The sequence below is a fragment of the Syngnathoides biaculeatus genome, chromosome 22 (genome assembly GCF_019802595.1).
Source record: "Syngnathoides biaculeatus isolate LvHL_M chromosome 22, ASM1980259v1, whole genome shotgun sequence".
Taxonomy (NCBI): Eukaryota; Metazoa; Chordata; class Actinopteri; order Syngnathiformes; family Syngnathidae; genus Syngnathoides; species Syngnathoides biaculeatus.
Genome location: NC_084661.1, coordinates 4,510,978 through 4,530,177, shown reverse-complemented (window position 1 = coordinate 4,530,177; position 19,200 = coordinate 4,510,978). Strand labels below are relative to the sequence as shown.

Genomic DNA, 19,200 nt, shown 5'->3' with positions numbered 1-19,200 from the left:
TGTTGTAAAATTCACATTATTATTTCAAAGTGATCACATTTGCAATAGCTGTATTTCAGTTAAATTTTCAATGTTAAAAAATTCGCCATATAAAAAAAAAATCAACCTTTAAAATTCAAACGCAATGTTTTCAGTCTCTTGAGATTCAACTGGCTTACAACTCGCTGTCTGAAATTCAACTTACTACAATTCGATGTCTGAAATTCACTAACAACCAGCCAATCCAGTTACGCTTTCTTAGTCATGTGACGTCACATACTAAAAAAGCGTAACTGGATTGGCTGAATGTTGGGTTCTGACTTGACGTAACCCTGCCTTCTTAAACCAGCTTCTTGAATTATTTTAAATGCCTTTAATTTAGTTAAAACACAACTCGGATCAATATCTTTTCCTGTTTATGTTCAATGCAAAGTGATTCCAAGATTTTTAACTTTTCGCTCACGAAACTTACACCTTCTTGGATCACTATAGAAGACTGCTGCTAGTTCTCACAGCTGCCAGGCTCTCCAGACTAGCAGCAAAACTCCGGCCAGGTAAATAACAATCAATACCCCACGAACTTTACAAAAATAAAACGCTTTTGAGTCCATTTCATTTCAGGAGGGGGAATGTTGACCCCCCACCCCCCATCCCGCCCCCACCAACACCACTACCACTGGAGAGGAAACTGCAGGATAAAGGCTGAGATGGAAAAGGATGATGCACGGTGGAGACCCCTAATGGGACAACCTGAAAGGAGAAGAAGTCCAAATATGTATCTAATAATTTAAAATCCCTCCAGTCATTCATTTTATCAACCGCTACTCCTCAAGAGGGTCAGAGGAGTGCTGGAGCCTATCCCAACTGTCAACGGGCAGGAGGCAGGGTACACCCTGAACTGGTTGCCAGCCAATCGCAGGGCACATCGAGACAAACAGCTGCACTCACAATCCCACCTAGGAGCAATTTAGACTCTCCAATTAATGTTGCATGTTTTTGGGATGTGGGAAGAAACTGGAGTGCCCGAAGAAAACCCACACAGGCACAGGGAGAACATGCAAATTCCACAGAGGCATGGCCGGGCTCAAATCCTGGACCTAAGAACTGTGAGGCCAACACTTTACAGCTGATCCACTGTGCTGGTAAATTGAATTGATTTTTTTTATTCAACTGTAATTGTCTGGCATACCATTACACCACTGGTGAATGTATTTTGTTGAGATGTTATGTCGGCTACTTATGTGGTTATAACCTTTATAAACCCCTTGGGGGCAACCATAACTAACACGTGGCCCATGATAAAAACAACTGTTCTCTAAATTACGTAAAGTTAACTTTATAAACACAAATTAAGGGTGTCAACCTGTAGTCTTAGAAGGTAGTCAACAGTCGAGATGATTATGTTGACAGTTGTATTGTTCCCTGTTTGAGTCCTTAAGTAGTTTTGGAAATCTGTAACAAACAGATTTGGTCAAGTTCCAGTTGAACGTTAATTAGTATAGTTGTTGCCCTGCAAACGGTGAAATTACAAAAATACCTGAATTGTGTCCTTCACAGAGAAGCTGAAGGAAGCGGAAAAGGTCACAGGTAAACTCATCATCCTGGATAACCTTCTCACCTGTTCCGAAGAGAAAAAAACACAGACAACACCGGCACAAAACAACACAGATTTACAGATAAAGAAATACATGCAGACACACATAAAGTAGGTAATTCCAAAGACATGTGTGTGCTGATAAACAATACACACACATCAGAGTCATTCAGACAAAGAGATATATTCACAAAAAAAAGTCAGGGAACAGAATATTGGAGCAGACAGCACAGTGTAAAGCAATACAGACAAGTAAATGGGAGGAAAAAGTAGTACAGTGTTCCCATGTTATTCAAGGCGGTTACGTTCCTGACACTCCCATGAATAATGAAAATATGTGAATAATGGATGCACTATTAACTTTAGAGAACTCAAGACATTCACATCCTCTTTTAAAATTGTGACCCCATGGTTTCTCTAGTGTTAACCGTTCCTACTCTGGTCACCGGTCCGTAGTCGTAAGATGCAGGAAACTCCAAAGTTCAATGGCGGGAGAATCCATAAAGCATCAACTTGCTGTATACTCACTTATTTTACTTTCTGGCACACAACAGTTCACGGTTGCCTTGAGTCAACTTTCGGTATTCTCTCACTCACACTAAAACACGCATGCACAGTCCGTCTAACCCACACAACACACATGCACACCTACAGGAAACCCACAACACGAGGCTTAATATACAGTGCCTTGTGAAAATATTTGGCCCCTTTCAACTTTTCAACCTTTTGTCACACTTCAGCCTTCAAACATAAGGCTATAAAATGATTTTTTTCGTCAAGAAACAACAACAACTGGGCCACAATCGTGAAGTGGAATGAAATTTATTGCATATCTTGTGCTTTTTTAACTAATATAAAACTAAAAAGTGGGGTGTGCAATATTATTCGGCGCCTTTAATTTCAGTGCAGCAAACACACTCCAGAAGTTCAGTGAGGATCACTGAATGATCCAATATTGACTGATGATGATAAATAGAATCCACCTGTGTGTAATCAAGTTTCTGTGTAAATGCACCTACTCAGGGTTCTGTTTAAAGTGCAGAGAGCATCATGAAGACCAAGAAACAAACCAGGCAGGTCCGAGATACTGTTGTTGAGACGTTTAAAGCCAGATTTGGATACAAAATGATTTCCCAAGCTATAAACATCTCAAGGAGCACTGTGCAAACAATCATATTGAGCTGTGGTGATGGATAAGATGACAGATGAGGTTAGACTGGAATCCCCTTGGACCATGATATTCACAGATGATATTGTGATCTGCAGTGAAAGGAGGGAGCAGGTGGAGGAACAATTAGAATAATGGAGGCCTGCACTGTAAAGGAGAGGTATGAAGATTAGCCAAAACCAACAAAGAATATAAGAGTGTGAATGATAGGGGTAGAGTGGGAAGAATGACGTTCCAGGGAGAAGAGAGAGCAAGGGTCGATGGCTTCAAATACTTGGGGCACGGTCACTGTGCAAGATCATTCCACCCTCACATCAGAATTTCAGTTTCCTTTACCAATGTTTGTCTGTCCTTTGTTTTGTTTTTCTTTGGATGATTCCCCAGAAGATTTTTGTTAGAATTCCTTAAATTTTCTCCTAAATTCCACCACATGTATGTTTGGATTTGACAAAAGACTTCTGGCCTCATTCCTGTATAAACCTTCAGATTATGAGACTTAGAGGTTTTCTGTCACTTTGTCCTCAAGTTTTACACATTTAAAAAGAGACATGGTACCACTTGACAAGATAAAATAATTTGAATTTACAGCATAAACTTTAAATACCACTAAACCAGCATATTGGAGCATAATAATTCAAGTACATCCTTTTAAAGAACAATTCAATTTTAATTCTAAGAATACTGACCATTGACATTGTAATGCAGAACAATAAATAACTTAGACTAAATAAAACAGACACAAGCTCTCTTTCCCAAAATGGCACTTCTATAGATATTAAATATTGGCACAGTTGTATGACTATTCATTATTTTTTTTTAACAGGTGTAATGTATATTGGTTCTGATTAAAACGAAATTAATTTAGAAGCAAGTCTTGGCTGATGAAGCAGTCGGACAGATTCAATTGGTGACGCGTGGACCGGATGGACGAACGTCATGGGGCCAATTGTCCAGTGGAGCATTGTTAAGGTGTTTAGTGAAAATGAATAAACGACAATGAAAATGCGCAGATAGGGCGCACCATTCCAGTTGGACCTCACGGCCACTGGCTTGTAGCAATGTCAGATGTTGATTGAAGACAGCTTGGGACATCACAGTGATGTCTTCCGCGGAGTCAATCAGGGCTCCAGGAGGCATCCGAATAAGATGCCCCAGCCAGCTCATCTGGCTCCTCTCAATGCAGAGGAGCAGCGGCTCGACAAAGAGCCCCTCCCAGTTGACCAACCTTCTCACGCTATCTCTAAGGGAGAGCCTAGACACCCTGTGGAGCAAACTCATTTCGGCCGCTTGTATCCAGGATCCCGTTCTTTCGGTCACGACCCACAGCTCATGCCCATAGGTGAGGGTAGCAATGGAGATCGACTGGTAAATTGAAAGCTTTGCCTTTCGACTTAGCTCCCTCTTTACCACAACGGACAGGTACAAAGTCCACATCACTGCAGATGCTGCACAGATCCGTCTGTCGATCTCCCGCTCCATTCTTCCCTCACTCGTGAACAAGATCCCAAGATACTTGAACTCCTCCACTTGGGGCATGATCTCATCCCCGACCCGGAGAGGACACGCCACCCTTTTCCAACTGAGGACCATGGTCTCATATTTGGAGATGCTGATTCTCATCCCAACCACTTCACACTCTGCTTTCAACCGCTCCAGTGACAGTTGGAGGTCACGGCTTGATGAAGCCAACAGAACCACATCATCTGCAAAGAGCAGAGATGCATGCTGAGGCCATCAAACCGGACACACTCTATGCCTCGGCTGTGCCTAGAGAGTCTGTCCATAAATGTTATGGACAAAATCGGTGACAAAGGGCAGCCTTGGCGGGAATGTTCCCTCTAAGGTGCGCATTTGCGCAGTTGTCGCACACTATCAGCACAGAGAAAATTAGATGCAGCGCAGTGAACTACAGCCTGACATGTTTTTTTTTTTTTAAACACCTCTCACAAAAACCTGCTGCACAGCCACACCAGGCCACACACTCTACTTCTTAGTTTACCTGACACCGCCCTCCCTCCATTTTAAAGGGGTACACTCATAATTACAAACACATGTATGTGAATAATAGAAGAAAAAGTGGTGAAACTGGACGAGATTTTCTCTTTTTTAAGTGAGAAAGGTCTGGTCTGAAGCCAAAGGAGAAAGTGCAGGATGAGATGGTGTCTAATATTAAAACTCCACCTTGGCACAGCCTGATTGAGACGAAAGCACAGATGATACATTGGCCAAAAAGCTAATTATGTATTTTAAATATAGGAGACAACGTAACATTACCCCTAAAACTGCTTGGGAGCATCATTCAGCTTTCAAAATGCATTGCAAAAGATATTCCGCAAGCAATAATTCAGTTTTACACCAAGAAAAACAGACGGGGATATCATTGTGGGTTAAAAAAATAAAATGAAACAAAGCTGGAAGCGACCTTTAAAATTTATAGTTCATAGTTGGCTTGGTATGTATTTGTATTGTAATGTATTTTTTGAGATTTTCAGTTTATGTTAACAAAAACACAAATTTGTTCTTAAAAATGTTCTGATGGTAATAGAATCTGAACCTTTTTAATGAGCCATGTAACTTCAATGGATGAGACTGATTGACCACAGTGCATACGTCTGATGTTGCTCACAGTGGTCAAAGGGAGCACTCAAGGCCTTAGTATGTTTGCTCAGACACGTAAGAAATTATAGGGAATATTGCTTGGTGGAGTCCAACACTCACCGGAAACAAGTCTGACTTATTGCCGACAATGCGGACCAAACTCTGTACAAATGGTCGTACAGCGATCAAACACCTCATATCAGGGGGTTCGGTACCCCATACTCCCGAAGAACCCCCGCACAGGACTCCCCAAGGGACACGGTCGAACACCTTCTTCAAGTGCACAAAACACATGTAGACTTGTTGGGCGAACTCCCATGCACCCTAGAGGATCCTGCCGACGATGTAGAGATGGTACACTGTTACACGGCCAGTAAAAAAAACACAATGCTCCTCATGAATCCAAGATTCAACTTCCCGATGGACCCTCCTCTCCAGTATCCCTGAATACCTTACCAGGGAGGCTGAGGAGTGTTATCGCCCTGTAGTTGGAACACACCCTCTGGTCACCCTTCTTAAAAAGGCGGACCACCATCACAGTCTGCCAATCCAAGAGGCACTGTCCCCGATATTCATTTGATGTTGCAGAGGCATGTCAACCAGAACAGCCCCACAACATCCAGAGCCTTTAGGAACTCCAGGCGAATCTCATCCACACCTGGAGCATTGCCACCAAGGAGCTTTTTAACCACCTCGTTGACCTCAACCTCAGAGATAAAAGACCCCGCCTCGGAGCACCCAGACTCTGCTTCCTCATGGGATGGCGTGTTGGTGGAATTGAGGAGGTCTTCAAAGTATTCTCCCCACCGACTGACAACATCCTGAGTTGAGGTCAGCAGTGCCCCATCCCTACAATACACAGTGTTGACAGTGCACTGCTTCCCCCTCCTGAGACGCTGGACAGTGGACCAGAATTTCCTTGAAGCTATCTTGAAGTCGTTTTCCATGGCCTCACCAAATTCCTCCCACAACTGGGTTTTTGCCTCTGTGACCACCAAAGCTGCATTCTGCTTGGCCAGCCAGTACCTATCAGCTGCCTCGGGAGTTCCACGGCCCAAAAATGCTCAATAGGACTTTTTAGCTTGAAAACATCCCTCACTGTTGGCGTCCACCAACGTGTTCATGGGTTGCCACCACGACAGGCACCAACCACCTTACGGCCACAGCTCTGGTCGGCCGCCTCAGCAATGGAGTTGCGTAACATCGTCCACTCGGACTCAATGTCCCCCGCCTCCTCTGGGACTTGAGCAAAGTTCTTTCGGAGGTGGGAGTGGAAATTCCTTCTGACAGGGGAATCTGACAGCTGTTCCCAGCAGACTCTCAGAATACGTTTGGGCCTCCCACGTCGGAATGACATCTTCCCACAGCATCGGAGCCAACTCACCACCAGGTGGTGAACAGTTGAAAGATCTGCCCCACTCTTCACCCGAGTGTCCAAGACATGCAGTCACAAGTCCGATGGCACAACCACAAAGTCGATTATTGACTTGCACCTACTTATTTGCAGCTGTATCACACAAATAAATTGTTACAAAATCATACATTGTGATTTCAGGATTTTTCCTTTTAGATGATCTCTCTCACCATGGACGATGAAAATTTCAGACCCCTCCATGTTTCTAAGTGGGAGAACTTGCAATTTTGCAGGGTGTTCAAATGTGTATTTTCTTCACTGTAACAATCAGAGTATTTTCTGATTTATTTATAGGGAATATATTTTACCTGATCCCTCCTCAGTGATCATTCCCAGGCCTTCCGCTTTGTTCTGTCTCTCAAATGCATTTAGATCCAGAACACTGGGAAAGAGAGTTTGATATTGTACAAGTGAATGACAACCTTCAAACCAGTTTATAGAAGTAGTCGGGTGTCCATTCATTATGTTAAATGGTACTTTAATGTAACATACATGTATACTAGCTCACAGTAAAGATTAACTTTTTACATAGTTCTACTTCACAAACGTTTACCTGCATAACTCCATGAGGCCAGCAAGACTCTGAAAGAAGCCCACATCCTTTCTGTTCTTCAGATAATCCAGCATTTTCTGTCCAAAGATCAGACAATCTAGTTGCACTGTTGACATTTAAAATGTGGTGTATGGAGAGAATAATGGAAAATAATTCTGATGGTACCAGTTGTACTGTAGAGTTTCCTCCATTGAGAATTGCAATGCCCAATTTTAGAGTTGAGGCCACCATGGAACCCATTTCACCTGGTTCAAAGGAATCACATAGACTGTTTTTACGCAGACACCTTTTGCTTTTCAGTTAATGCACGTGTTAGATCCCACTGCAGTGGAAGACTTTGTTTGGCCCCATGAATCTTGACGTCCCGGTAAATAAAAAGGTTTGTGTTGGATCACGATTGTTTCTCATTATGGAGGCTACGTATCATTGGATTGCAATTATTTATCAGGCTCTTTATTTAATTGTTCAGATAAACCTTAAAACCCACTTAAGAAGAATACAAATGAAAATCCCTTGCCTTTGCTGGCACTAATGGTCTGAAGTACCATTTCAGCAGCACCACGATCATGCAGCCTTTCCTGCTGGTATAACAGCTTCTGCTTTTCCATTTCCTTCTCCTAGACATTAAAATGGGGGTGGGATAAGTTTGTCCGGCAATAACAATAACAAGTCAAATGATAAAGAAAACCTACTTCAAAACTTTTCACTTCTTCCCCATCTTCATCTTCTTCATCATGGCAGCTCTGGAGAAAGAAAATTTTAACAAGATACAAATGCATAGTGTGGACTTAATATATGGGTCTTTTTAATATAATTTGATCAATAATGGTAAAGACATGGCTCATAAAATGTTCTTTAGGAAATCAATTAATTTAACTGACAGGAGTATTTGAATTATTAACAGTAGTTAATCATCAAAAGGTCTTAGGTGTTTCTAAGAAGAAAAAAACCCTCAAAAATAATATGTCAAACCTTTAGTGCCAAAATGGCTTTGTCTCAAATTAAGTTTCATGATTTCCAACGTTTTCTGAAGCTGCTAATTAAACATTAACGTAAACGTTTGTCATCACTGTTATAAAAGTGGATTTCAATGGGCTGACACCATTTGCTTTGAAAGTCAGGCTTGCCTTTACTAGGAATGCCTAAAATTTGAAATAATCAAAAACCAGTTGAAATCAGGACTCAGTGTGGCTGTTTCAGCAAGGGACAAATGTATCCATATATAACCTAGGTGTGGAATAGTGTCTGCCCCACAGTTCTGAGGAGTGGTGTTACGATATGAGCGCTCCCGGTGTGGCAAAGTCTCTTCGTGAGTAATGCGCATGCGCGTGTATTTTGTAAACTTCTGGCCATTCTGAAACATCCCCATCCATGCTTCAACATCTGCCATTTGAAAACTTGTCGCCAAGTGTTCATGTCCGCTATGGATGTCTCAGAAAGACGAACACAGCGACCGTACATATATGTTTATATCTTTTTTTAATCAACTTTTGTTTTAAGGTTAGGTTAGGGTTAGGTTATGATTTATGTTAGGTCCCTCCATGTACAAGAAGGGGAACTATGAGACCAGGAGATTTGCCAGTAAGCGTCTGCTACGTACCCAGAGTTCCCCTGTTAGTAACGCATGCGCATTCATCACAAGGAGACTTTTCAGCATGGGGGAGCACTTAGACCGTCACACTGCGGTCCAAATCTCAGCCCTGCCTGTGTGGAGTTTGCATCTTCTCCCCGTGCACACGTGGGTTTTCTCCGGACACTCCAGTTCCCTCCCACATCCCAAAAATATGCATTACTTAAAAACTCTAAATTGCCTGTATGATGAATAAAACCAAGGTGACAGAATTAACAAAAAATAGATTTTTTTTCATTTCACGTCTTTACTGTTATTGATCATATTACATGAAAATAAACAGTATAATCCGGACTATAGTTGGCAAGACTCTGCATTGCGGGGGAGGACTGAAATGCAGGACTCCCAGGTAAAGGCATAATCTTCAGTGGGTTTTATTCTCAACTCAAGAGGTGCACAACTACACAGTCCAAGAAGGCAGGATCCAAAAATGAGAAACAAGGTTCAGTGACTAAGAGGCAAAGTAACGGAGTAACCCAGGATGCGGTGAAGCATAGTCACTAACACAAAGCAACGAACCAGCAAATACCAGTGACAAAAGCTCCAACTAAATGCTTGGTCTAATTACAGTGCCTAATGCGAAACATCTGTGACAGGTGTCAGAAGTGGCACAGCCCAGAGCAGTGGCCTGGCCATGCCCCTCTTGGCCAAGCCTTGCTCATTACAATAGTAATAAACCATATAAAATAAAAAAGATATACTAAATTTGACTCGTACCTTCGCCATGATATCAGCGTAAGCCATGTAGAGATGATCTTCGTGCAGTTTACTTCAACAGTCAACAAACATTTGATTTAGAAATTATGCAAAAAAAAAAATAAACTTGTTTGGACAGGCAAAATTAGTGTGTCATACCACTTCTCTATCAGGGCTGTTCTACTGAAAAGCTGGATGAGCTGATGTAGGGGGTCAATGTGTTTCACTCCCTCCATCTCCTCGAATGCCTCTTGTTCACCTGATTTCTGAAGCATATTTTCAGCACTTGTTAACATAACAACGAGCACATTAACATTTTTAATCACATTTATTCACCCTTTTTTATTATTTCAATGAGGAACACACTTTTTATTTTCATAATTTAAAACAATTGTGTCCCTCAGTAATCATGCTGACAAAAGCCGTGCTCGACACTGACCCAGCAGCACATGGTGCAGGGTGAGCCATGGGTCATTTGCATGATCAACGACCTCCATTTTGAGCAAAACAAGAAATAGCACAGGAAAAGTATGTTATAATTCTTAAACCTTTGGGAATATTAACAAACACATTTTGCAGACACAAGAAAACTGTTTTAAATCGGGATAAAAGTACGCAATCTGCCTCCTTTAAAATCTAGTCATGATATGATATTCCACAGACTGAATTAGCAAAATTTAAATGTCCTTCTGTAGGGCTGTCATGATAAACATTTTTAAAGATATTGTCCCCAAAACTATCACGATAAACTATAATATTGTTTTTTAATGCCTCTGAAATCATGAAAATAAACCCCACCCTGAGTACTTTTTATTCATTTGATTTATTCACATTTGTTTATTTTTGCTTTTACTGTAAATCACTAATGTTATTATTGCTGGTGTTGTTGCAATTATTATTATTATTATTATTATCATGATCAGATTTTCCTTAGTTCTTTCTTTTCTTTCTTCTTTCATTCTTCGTGGGACGCCCCTGGAGACAACTTCAGTGGACTAAAATCATCTGTGTAATCTTAGTACCCAATATGTAGCCGTATTCATTTGTGTTGAAGCTAGGTCTAAGACAAAAAAGGACGAGGAAAGCAGCGTAGTCGGCAGAAGAAGACGAGGAATGCACAAACCCTACAGCTGTGTGTAGGGACTTTAAATGTTGGGACTATGACAGGAAAAGCTCAGGGGTTAGTTGACATCATGATTAGGAGATAGGTTGATATATTGTGCATACAAGAGTTCAAGTGGAAAGGTAGTAAGGCTAGAAGTTTAGGTGCAGGGTTTAAATTATTTTGTCATGAAGTAGATGGGAAGAGAAATGTAGTAGGGGTTATTTTAAAAGAAGAGTTGGCCAAGAATGTCTTGGAGGTGAAAAGAGTATCCGATTGAGTGATGAGGATGAAATTGGAAATTGAGGGTATGATGTATAATGTGATTAGCGGCAATGCCCCACAGGTAGGACGTGACCTGCAGTTGAAAGAGAAATTCTGGAAGGAACTAGACGAAGTAGTCCTGAGCATCCCAGACAGAAAGAGAGTTGTCATTGGTGCAGACTTCAATGGACATGTTGGCGAAAGAAACAGGGGCGATGAAGAAGTGATGGGTAAGGATGGCATTCAGCAAAGGAACTTTGAGGGTCAGATGGTGGTGGACTTCACAAAAAGGATGGAATTGGCAGTGGTGAACACTTATTTGGGAAGGATGTGCAGCAAGTAAAGGTGATTAAGGAGAGCGATGGAAATATGTTGGCTGGTGTCAGTAGTGTGCTAAGTAGATGGAAAGAATACTTTGAGAAGTTAATGAATGAAGAAAATGGGAGACAAGGCTAGTAGAAGAGGCAAGCGTGAATGAAGTTAGAAAGGCACTGAACAGAATGAAAAATGGAAAGAAAGTTGGTCCCGATGACATGCCAGTAGAGGTATGGAAGCAATTTGGTGAGGTGGCTGTGGAGTTTTTGACCAACTTATTCAATAGAATACTAGCGGGAAAGAAGATGCCGAAAGAATGGAGGAAAAGTGTGCTAGTCCCCATTTTTAAGACCAAAGGTGATGTTCACAAGTGTGGAAACTACAGAGGAATAAAGATGATGTACCGCACAATGAGGTTATGGGAAAGAGTCGTGAAGGCTAGACTCAGGACAGAAGTAAGTATCTGTAAGCAACAGTATGGTTTCATGCCTAGAAAGAGTACCACAGATACATTATTTGCCTTGCGATGCTCGTGGAAAAGCACAGGGAAAGTCAGAAGGAGCTACATTGTGTTTTTGTAGACCTAGAGAAAGCCCATGACAGAGCACCAAGAGAGGAACTGTGATAATGAATGAGCAAGTCTGGTGCGAAGAAATATGTTAGAATAGTACAGGACATGTTAGAAGGCAGCAGAACAGCGGTGAGAGCCGTAAGTATGTCAGAAGCATTTAAAGTGGAGTTGGGACTGCATCAGGGATGCGCACTGAGCTCCTTCCTGTTTGCGGTCGTAATGGATAGGCTGTCAGACGAGGTTGGACTGGAATCATCTTGAACCATGATGTTCGCAGATAATATTGTGATCTGCAATGAAAGCAGGGAGCAGGCGGAGGAACAATTACAAATATGGAGGTACGCACTGGAAAGGAGAGGAATGAAGATTAGCCAAAGTAAAACAGAATATCTGTGTGAATGAGAGGGGCGGAGCAGGAGGAAGAGTGAAGCTCCAGGGAGAAGAGATAGCGAAGGTGGATGACTTCAAATACTTGGGGTCAACAATAAAGAGCAATGGTGGGTGTGGTAAGAAAGTGAAGAAACGGGTACAAGCAGGATGGAATAGTTGGCAGAAGGTGTCTGGTGTTCTATGTGACAGAAGAGTCTCCGCTGGGATGAACGGCAAAGTTTATAAAATAGTGGTGAGGCCGGCCGTGATGTACAAATTAGAGACAGTGACTCTGAAGTGAAGAAACAACAAGAAGCAGGACTGGAGGTAGCAGAAATGAAGATGCTGAGGTTCTTGCACAGTGTGAGCCAGATGGATAGGATTAGAAACGAGCTCATTAGAGGGATGGCCAAAGTCTAATGTTTTGGAGACAAGGTTAGAGAGAGCAGACTTTGATGGTATGGACATGTTCAGAGGCGAGAGAGTGAGTATATTGTTAGAAGAGTGCTGAGAATGGAGCTGTCAGGCAAAAGAGCGAAAGGAAGACCAAAGAAAAGGTTGATGGATGTTGTGAGGGAGGACATGAGGAGAGTGGTTGTTAGAGAAGAAGATGCACAAGATAGGCTTGGATGGAAAAACATGACACGCCGTGGCGACCCCTAACGGGACAAGCCGAAAGGAAAAGAAGAGAAGGTGAAATCGAGGATTCATTGCATCGCGGTTTTTTTTTCACCACCACCCCCCCGGCAAAAAAACTAAAAAGACAGGTCGTTTCACAGTGCTTACTAAATCACTTTAAGAAGCCTTTGTTGCGGCACGGTACACATCACATCCTCGCACCTAGGTCATGTGACTCGCGAAAATGGCAGCGCACCTGAAAATTTTTAATTTTCGATAAAAATCTTCTCAAAACACTATTAAATGAGAGAGGGTTTAACATCACATTGTAAAAATAGGGTACATATTACATGACCTATTGGATACACTGTTCATACAAAACACTGGATTTCCCCTTTAAAACTGCTGCCGAAACACCCAAGCTGAAGAGAAAGATGCAAAATTAGAGGATTGCCTGAAAACGAAGTTGTTTTTGTTTTGTGGACAGTGGATTGGAAAAAAAAACGGGCCGGTTCCAAAGAAGAAGAGGAGGGGAGGGAACTGATGGATCGGCAAAAAAGTGAAACTTTTGAAAATGATCAAAGACCGCAGAAGTTACGCTTTTGTGGCGCCATAACGAAGTGATGAATCAGTGCCATACCACATAAAGAATGATATGGTAAACATCAAGCTGCAATGAAGCATTTAACCCCTCGAGGATGAGGTAAAGGTTGGTTTGAAAACTTTCAAAAGTGTGCGACAATCTGGTACGAGCTGTCGAGTTGAAGAATTTTGTTGACAGCGTTATGTCTTTGTTCAGGGTGTTGGATTAAATTGATTAATTGTACATAAAGTTCTCAAATTTGCTCTCTTGTATTGCTTTTAATGCTCCTTTGTTGTCATTAATCTGTGTATGTTAACTGGCATTTGATTATCGTCACACAGTTGCTTTATTTATCATGTGTGCTGTGTAAATAAAGAGGATTCATGAAGCTGTGGCCAGAATTATTTGGAGACAGTGAGTGAGACACATCCTGCAGTCTCCTCACGAACAAAAGTGAGGAGGGGGCGCCATACCTGCAAGTTGGAATTCATGTAACCGCGGTGCCCTGGAGGTGACGTCACAACAATGTGCAGGCAGCGGAGATTTGTTGTTGACGTTTGTACTTTCTGTACTGTAATAAAAATGTTATTTTATTCTTATTGTTTGACTAGCCACTTCTGGTGTCGTAATTTTTGTCTCAAGTGGGCAATGTATAAATGCTGTGCTGGTGAATAAACATTCTGGTACTCCCCGGCAGCCCGACCAGAATGGAAGTGATATCACAGCAGCATACCAAAGCTTTACTGTTGATGAAATATTCTCGTACCCACGCGGCACCTCCAGCACAAGTGTCTGAGTGATGAATGGTAACTATACAGTGATATAATACAGTAGGTGTCTTATAATTTATAATCATATTATACATATATAATACTGTATGTAATATATTTACAAGGTTTTATAATTACTTATTTTGTCTCAAATATGCAAAGTACAAATACCATTTACATATTTTAAACATTCTGGTAATTACATAAACATACACCCCCGCTACTTAGCGGTTTTTCGCTTTTCACGGGGGGTTCTGGTACCAATTAATCGCGACAAACGAGGGATTACTGTATAGCCATTTAGAATAGATACGCGGAGGCTTTGTATCAACAGAAACGCACTGCAACTTCAACATTTACGCACAGCATAAATATGGCAACTCCTGATGGAGCTCATATGAGATAATCTTGTTTTCAACTACTTATAAGTTGTTATTAATCAAGCATTTTTAAAATTTACATTATACAATCCAAATTAGTGTGCTGAAAAAACAACAGACCTCCATGTTGATATATATGACATTTACAACAAAGTGCGCATGTCACACAGCTGTTCCAATTTTAAAAGTAGTGCACAATTATACACCTCATCAAAATAGATTGCATAAACAGTTGACTCGAGATCTTCAGTCGAAATTACTTCCATGACAAAAAAAAGTCTCCATGTCAACCCAGCTACTGTGTGGTTGGTCTGCTGAAGTTGACCCTGTGACCTGTAAATCAAGTATACGTTGATGTTTCCTGTGATCACCTACTAGTTGTATGTGTGCCACTGAGGTTAAGCTCAATACATTAGTTAACATTTCCATATTATATATATTATATACACAACAACATGGAGCTAAGCACAAATGTTTTAACGACATCGCCACAGCAGCATGAGGTCTTTAGCTTCTTAACTCGCTCGCTAATTAGCTGGAAGGTTGGGTTGTTAGGTTGAGACAATTGTTAATGTTCTCTTAAGTGTCTTGATTGTGTAAATCTATGCGCCGCACATGAAGCAATGTTGTGGAGTATTGGATAGAGCCGATACTGGCAAGACTAGCGGTCCGCTGGCATTCTATGACCCCTCTTACGGTGATTGATATAGCCGTCCAACTATGTTGGCTCACTGTGTGATCTACACACTACACTACCACACCATAACAATATAAATTTATCCATCCATCCATTTTCTTAGTCGCTTATCCTCACAATGGAGTGCTGGAGCCTTTCCCAGCTGTCAACGGGCAGTTGGTGGGGTACACCCTGAATCAGCCAATCGCAGGGCACAACGAGACAAACAGCTGCACTCACAATCACACCTAGGGGCAATTTAGACTGTCCAATTAATGTTGCATGTTTTTGGGATGTGGGAGGAAACTGGAGTGCCCGGAGAAAACCCACAGGCACAGGGAGAACATGCAAACTCCACACAGGCAGGTCTGAGATTGAACCCAGGACCTCAGAACTGTGAGGCCAACGCTTTACAGCTGAGCCACCGTGCTGCCAGAAATTTATCGAGTCCAGAGAACTATTGTCCATTTTATTTATCGAATAATGAGTCAATATAGAAATTATCATGACAGGCCTACTCTTGTCTTCTACTCTTGTTTTAAAACTGCAACTGTTTGCTATGTGAACTTACAGCAAGATCCTCAATTAGTTTATCCTCAAAGAAGTGTTCTTCTGCCTCAATCCAGGATTTTTTATAGCCCTGGAGGAACAAGTTGACAGCCCGGTGTCTGGATTGGAGGAGATCATGGATAGACTCAATCATTTCCATGTAACATGCTGCTGATATAAATATTTACAACGTGCATTATGACTATGTGGTCGAGTGTGTATATAATGCACCTGGGCAGATTGTAGAGAGGAGCCATCCTAAAGCAAGCAACGACAGCTCTCTTTCTCTGTTTGGACAGCAATTTGTGCCACACTGCCTTTTTACTGTGCTGGGGATGCTCAACCTGAAAAGACACCAAGACTCAGAAGCTTTACATGGGTGAAAACAGGTAACTTGAATGATGGACATTGAACAAAAAATAATATTTCTGTTGATTGTTTATACCTCAGGAAAACATTTTTTTCTATTTTACACCATCTTAAAAGAACAACACACTGCTTGAAATTATGATGAATATTTTTTTCTCCGATTTTCCTAAATATTTGATACAAATGACAGTCAGCATTATTTTTAAGTGATCAACTGTCAGAATATGATTGAAATGTTTTTTAACAAACCTCCCATTGAAAGTTTTTTTTAAAAAAATAAAATTAAAATGCACTGTTACAGATTATCACACAGATACATTATTAGAAGGAATAGTAAGAAGTCATTTATTTACATGGTCATCTGCTTAATTTGCAGCATTATGGGGTGAAATTTATCACCTTAAAAGGTCAACTCTGACACGTTTAGATGGATTGATCTCATTTTAATGTGAAACTTATGATATGTCATACTCAATTTATCATATAATGTAAAAATTAATGCATTAAGACAAACGTTTTTGTTCAATGTGGTACTGTTATTTTTTTCCCCCTGGTGTATGCTTCCATTGTCAATATGTTTCCATAGTCACACGTCATGCTGCCTGCATTTATTTTGGGGGAGATTCCCCTGCACTACTGCCTTGTCTTGTTTGCTTGACCACCTGCCTTTCAGCTCCATTCCACCACTCCATTTCTAACATTCCGAACAAAACTGCAGTTTTAGCACTTAGATGCATGTATCTGTACTTATAAAAAAATATATATACAAATTATAATAAAAAAAGTTCACTTTTTGCAATACAATGGCAATATCAATAACCAGGATAATTGTGGAACTAACATTGTGTTATTCAAATTTTCATTATGTTTCATTAACTGTAAGCCACAACATATAACCTGGTCAAGGTGGAAGAGGACATGAGCAATGTCCAGAAGTCTTTCCACATTCTTCTTGGGGTCAGAGGTGTTATCACAATTATTTAGAATGTCTCTGTACAGGGCTCTTTGCCACCTATTGCGGGGTCCTGCAACTTTAGATGCGCACACACACACACACACACACACACACACACACACACACACACACACACACACACACACACACACATACCACGTTATCTAAATAATGCAAAGTGCATCCATCACATCATTTTGAGTAAATAGTTTAGTGGATAATTTTACAAAAAAGATGCTGGTAGAATTCATCCTCTGTTACATCATTTTAGAACATTACTGTTAATTTATTTTACCTTTCGTTGTAGATGCAGGTTGTTTCTAATGACTTGCCGCACTTCATCCTCAGTATCTTTCTGTAAACATAACATTTTATCCTTTCAAACAGAAGGCTCAAGCACTGTGTAATTTGCAATTTTATCATTGAAGGCATGGCTTCAGACCAGTGACGAGGTCAGCCCTATTTTGGGTGGGCTCTACACCACCCAAATTCTGCCTTAGCCCATTTAATGAACTTGTCTAATTAATTTCATTAATTATTAATTTAATACATTTAATTTATTTGGGGAAGGGGGTGTTCAGTGGTTATAGCATATGCTCTTGCATTTACAAAAAAAGTAAACCTCATGAAAATCAGTTCAGATCAACAAGTTATGACTTTATTTCAAAGTCCATGCAATGCCTTTGAAGGGAACATCAACCTGGCACCAAGGTACATCAGAAGAGGTGGGTAGAGGAGCCAAATATTGTATTCAAGTCAGAGTACAGTTACTCTCAAATTACTCTCAAATAATAAACAAGTAAAAAGTAGATACCCCAATTTTAATCTGAGTAAGAGTAAGAAAGTGCTCAATGAAAAAACGACTAAAAAAGAAGAGAGTCATTTGTACAGAGATGAAAGTGGACTTTCCTGAAAATATAAATGCAAGCACCGAAGGTGCGAAGTCCTGCTCGAGGGTTCTGGGGGGATGCCCCCCCACCCCCGGAAATTTTTTTTTTTTTTTAAATGGATGGCTGTGGTGCATTTTGGCGATATCTGTGAACCAAATTCAGACAAAAATTGAAAGTAAAATTTCCAAGACCTAACTAAGTTCCCCAAGGGCCAAGCCCAGATTTTCTGCCCCGTGTGTCCCCATCACTGGATAGCACAAAATCCCATTTGTCATTAAAATATGCTTAAAATATGCCATCTTATCTCAAGACAAAAGAATAAATTGAACTATTCAGTAAAAAGACATATAAAATAGTCCTTTTCCCCATATTATACATATCATCGTATAGCTATAGAATATACACGAAAATATATCCTAGAATTTCTACACCGTACAGCAAAAGATGTTAAAGAAGTTGATCTGTAGTAATTACTATTAACGTTTAAGTCTCAAACTTGTTACATCATGTTGTACTGATACACTTGACCAGAATGCTCACTATCTTAGATATAGATCTAGTAATACTAATAGTATAATGAGTTGCCGTTAATATATAAATATATACATATGATTTTAACTGACTTACCAGGTTTATCGACCTTTCAAACAATCTCCGTTCAAGTCCTTTTCCTCAAGCCATGACCACTTGAATGTGTTTTTAACACTTGCGTTTATTGCACTGCGCTGGGGCCGTACCTGGCCGATCAAGTATGAATTAGTTTACACACAACGCTATTCAAATACTCGACATTTAATGATTAATCTGCCTTTTGTGGCTTCCGTTCTCGCCGAAATTTTGAAATCTCCGAGATATGGCGAGGTCATGAGAATGTGAAGGGAGGGGTGTTACTGTTACTAGTGTTTGTGCCTCAACATGGCTACGCTCATGAAAGCAAACGAACAAACTCAAACAAGTGTTCGTTCGATGTTGCCAACTAATATCTGGATTAATTTTAGGCAAACTTTAGGTAAACTACTCTTCTGACAAGTACAGTTTATGGAAATTTTTACTTGAATGTACTAGAGTAAATGTAGCACAATTACTATCTACCTCGTTGCTGGCAGATAGTCTTCATACCTATTGTCAGAACCGTAAAACACAGCTGTTAACAAACA

General features: G+C 40.7%; 1 protein-coding gene across 1 annotated transcript in view; it reads right to left on the bottom strand.

The window, feature by feature from the left end:
- ryr2a (ryanodine receptor 2a (cardiac)) overlaps nt 1–19,200 on the bottom strand; it is a 407,989-nt gene that overhangs the window by 137,564 nt on the left and 251,225 nt on the right. The window contains 13 exon segments of the mRNA XM_061810997.1: nt 1,343–1,431; nt 1,517–1,597; nt 7,062–7,135; nt 7,307–7,383; nt 7,472–7,551; nt 7,824–8,049; nt 9,654–9,705; nt 9,792–9,898; nt 15,852–15,948; nt 16,061–16,173; nt 17,096–17,214; nt 17,217–17,229; nt 17,449–17,508. Coding sequence (XP_061666981.1) covers nt 1,343–1,431; nt 1,517–1,597; nt 7,062–7,135; nt 7,307–7,383; nt 7,472–7,551; nt 7,824–8,049; nt 9,654–9,705; nt 9,792–9,898; nt 15,852–15,948; nt 16,061–16,173; nt 17,096–17,214; nt 17,217–17,229; nt 17,449–17,508 — 1,188 coding nt within the window.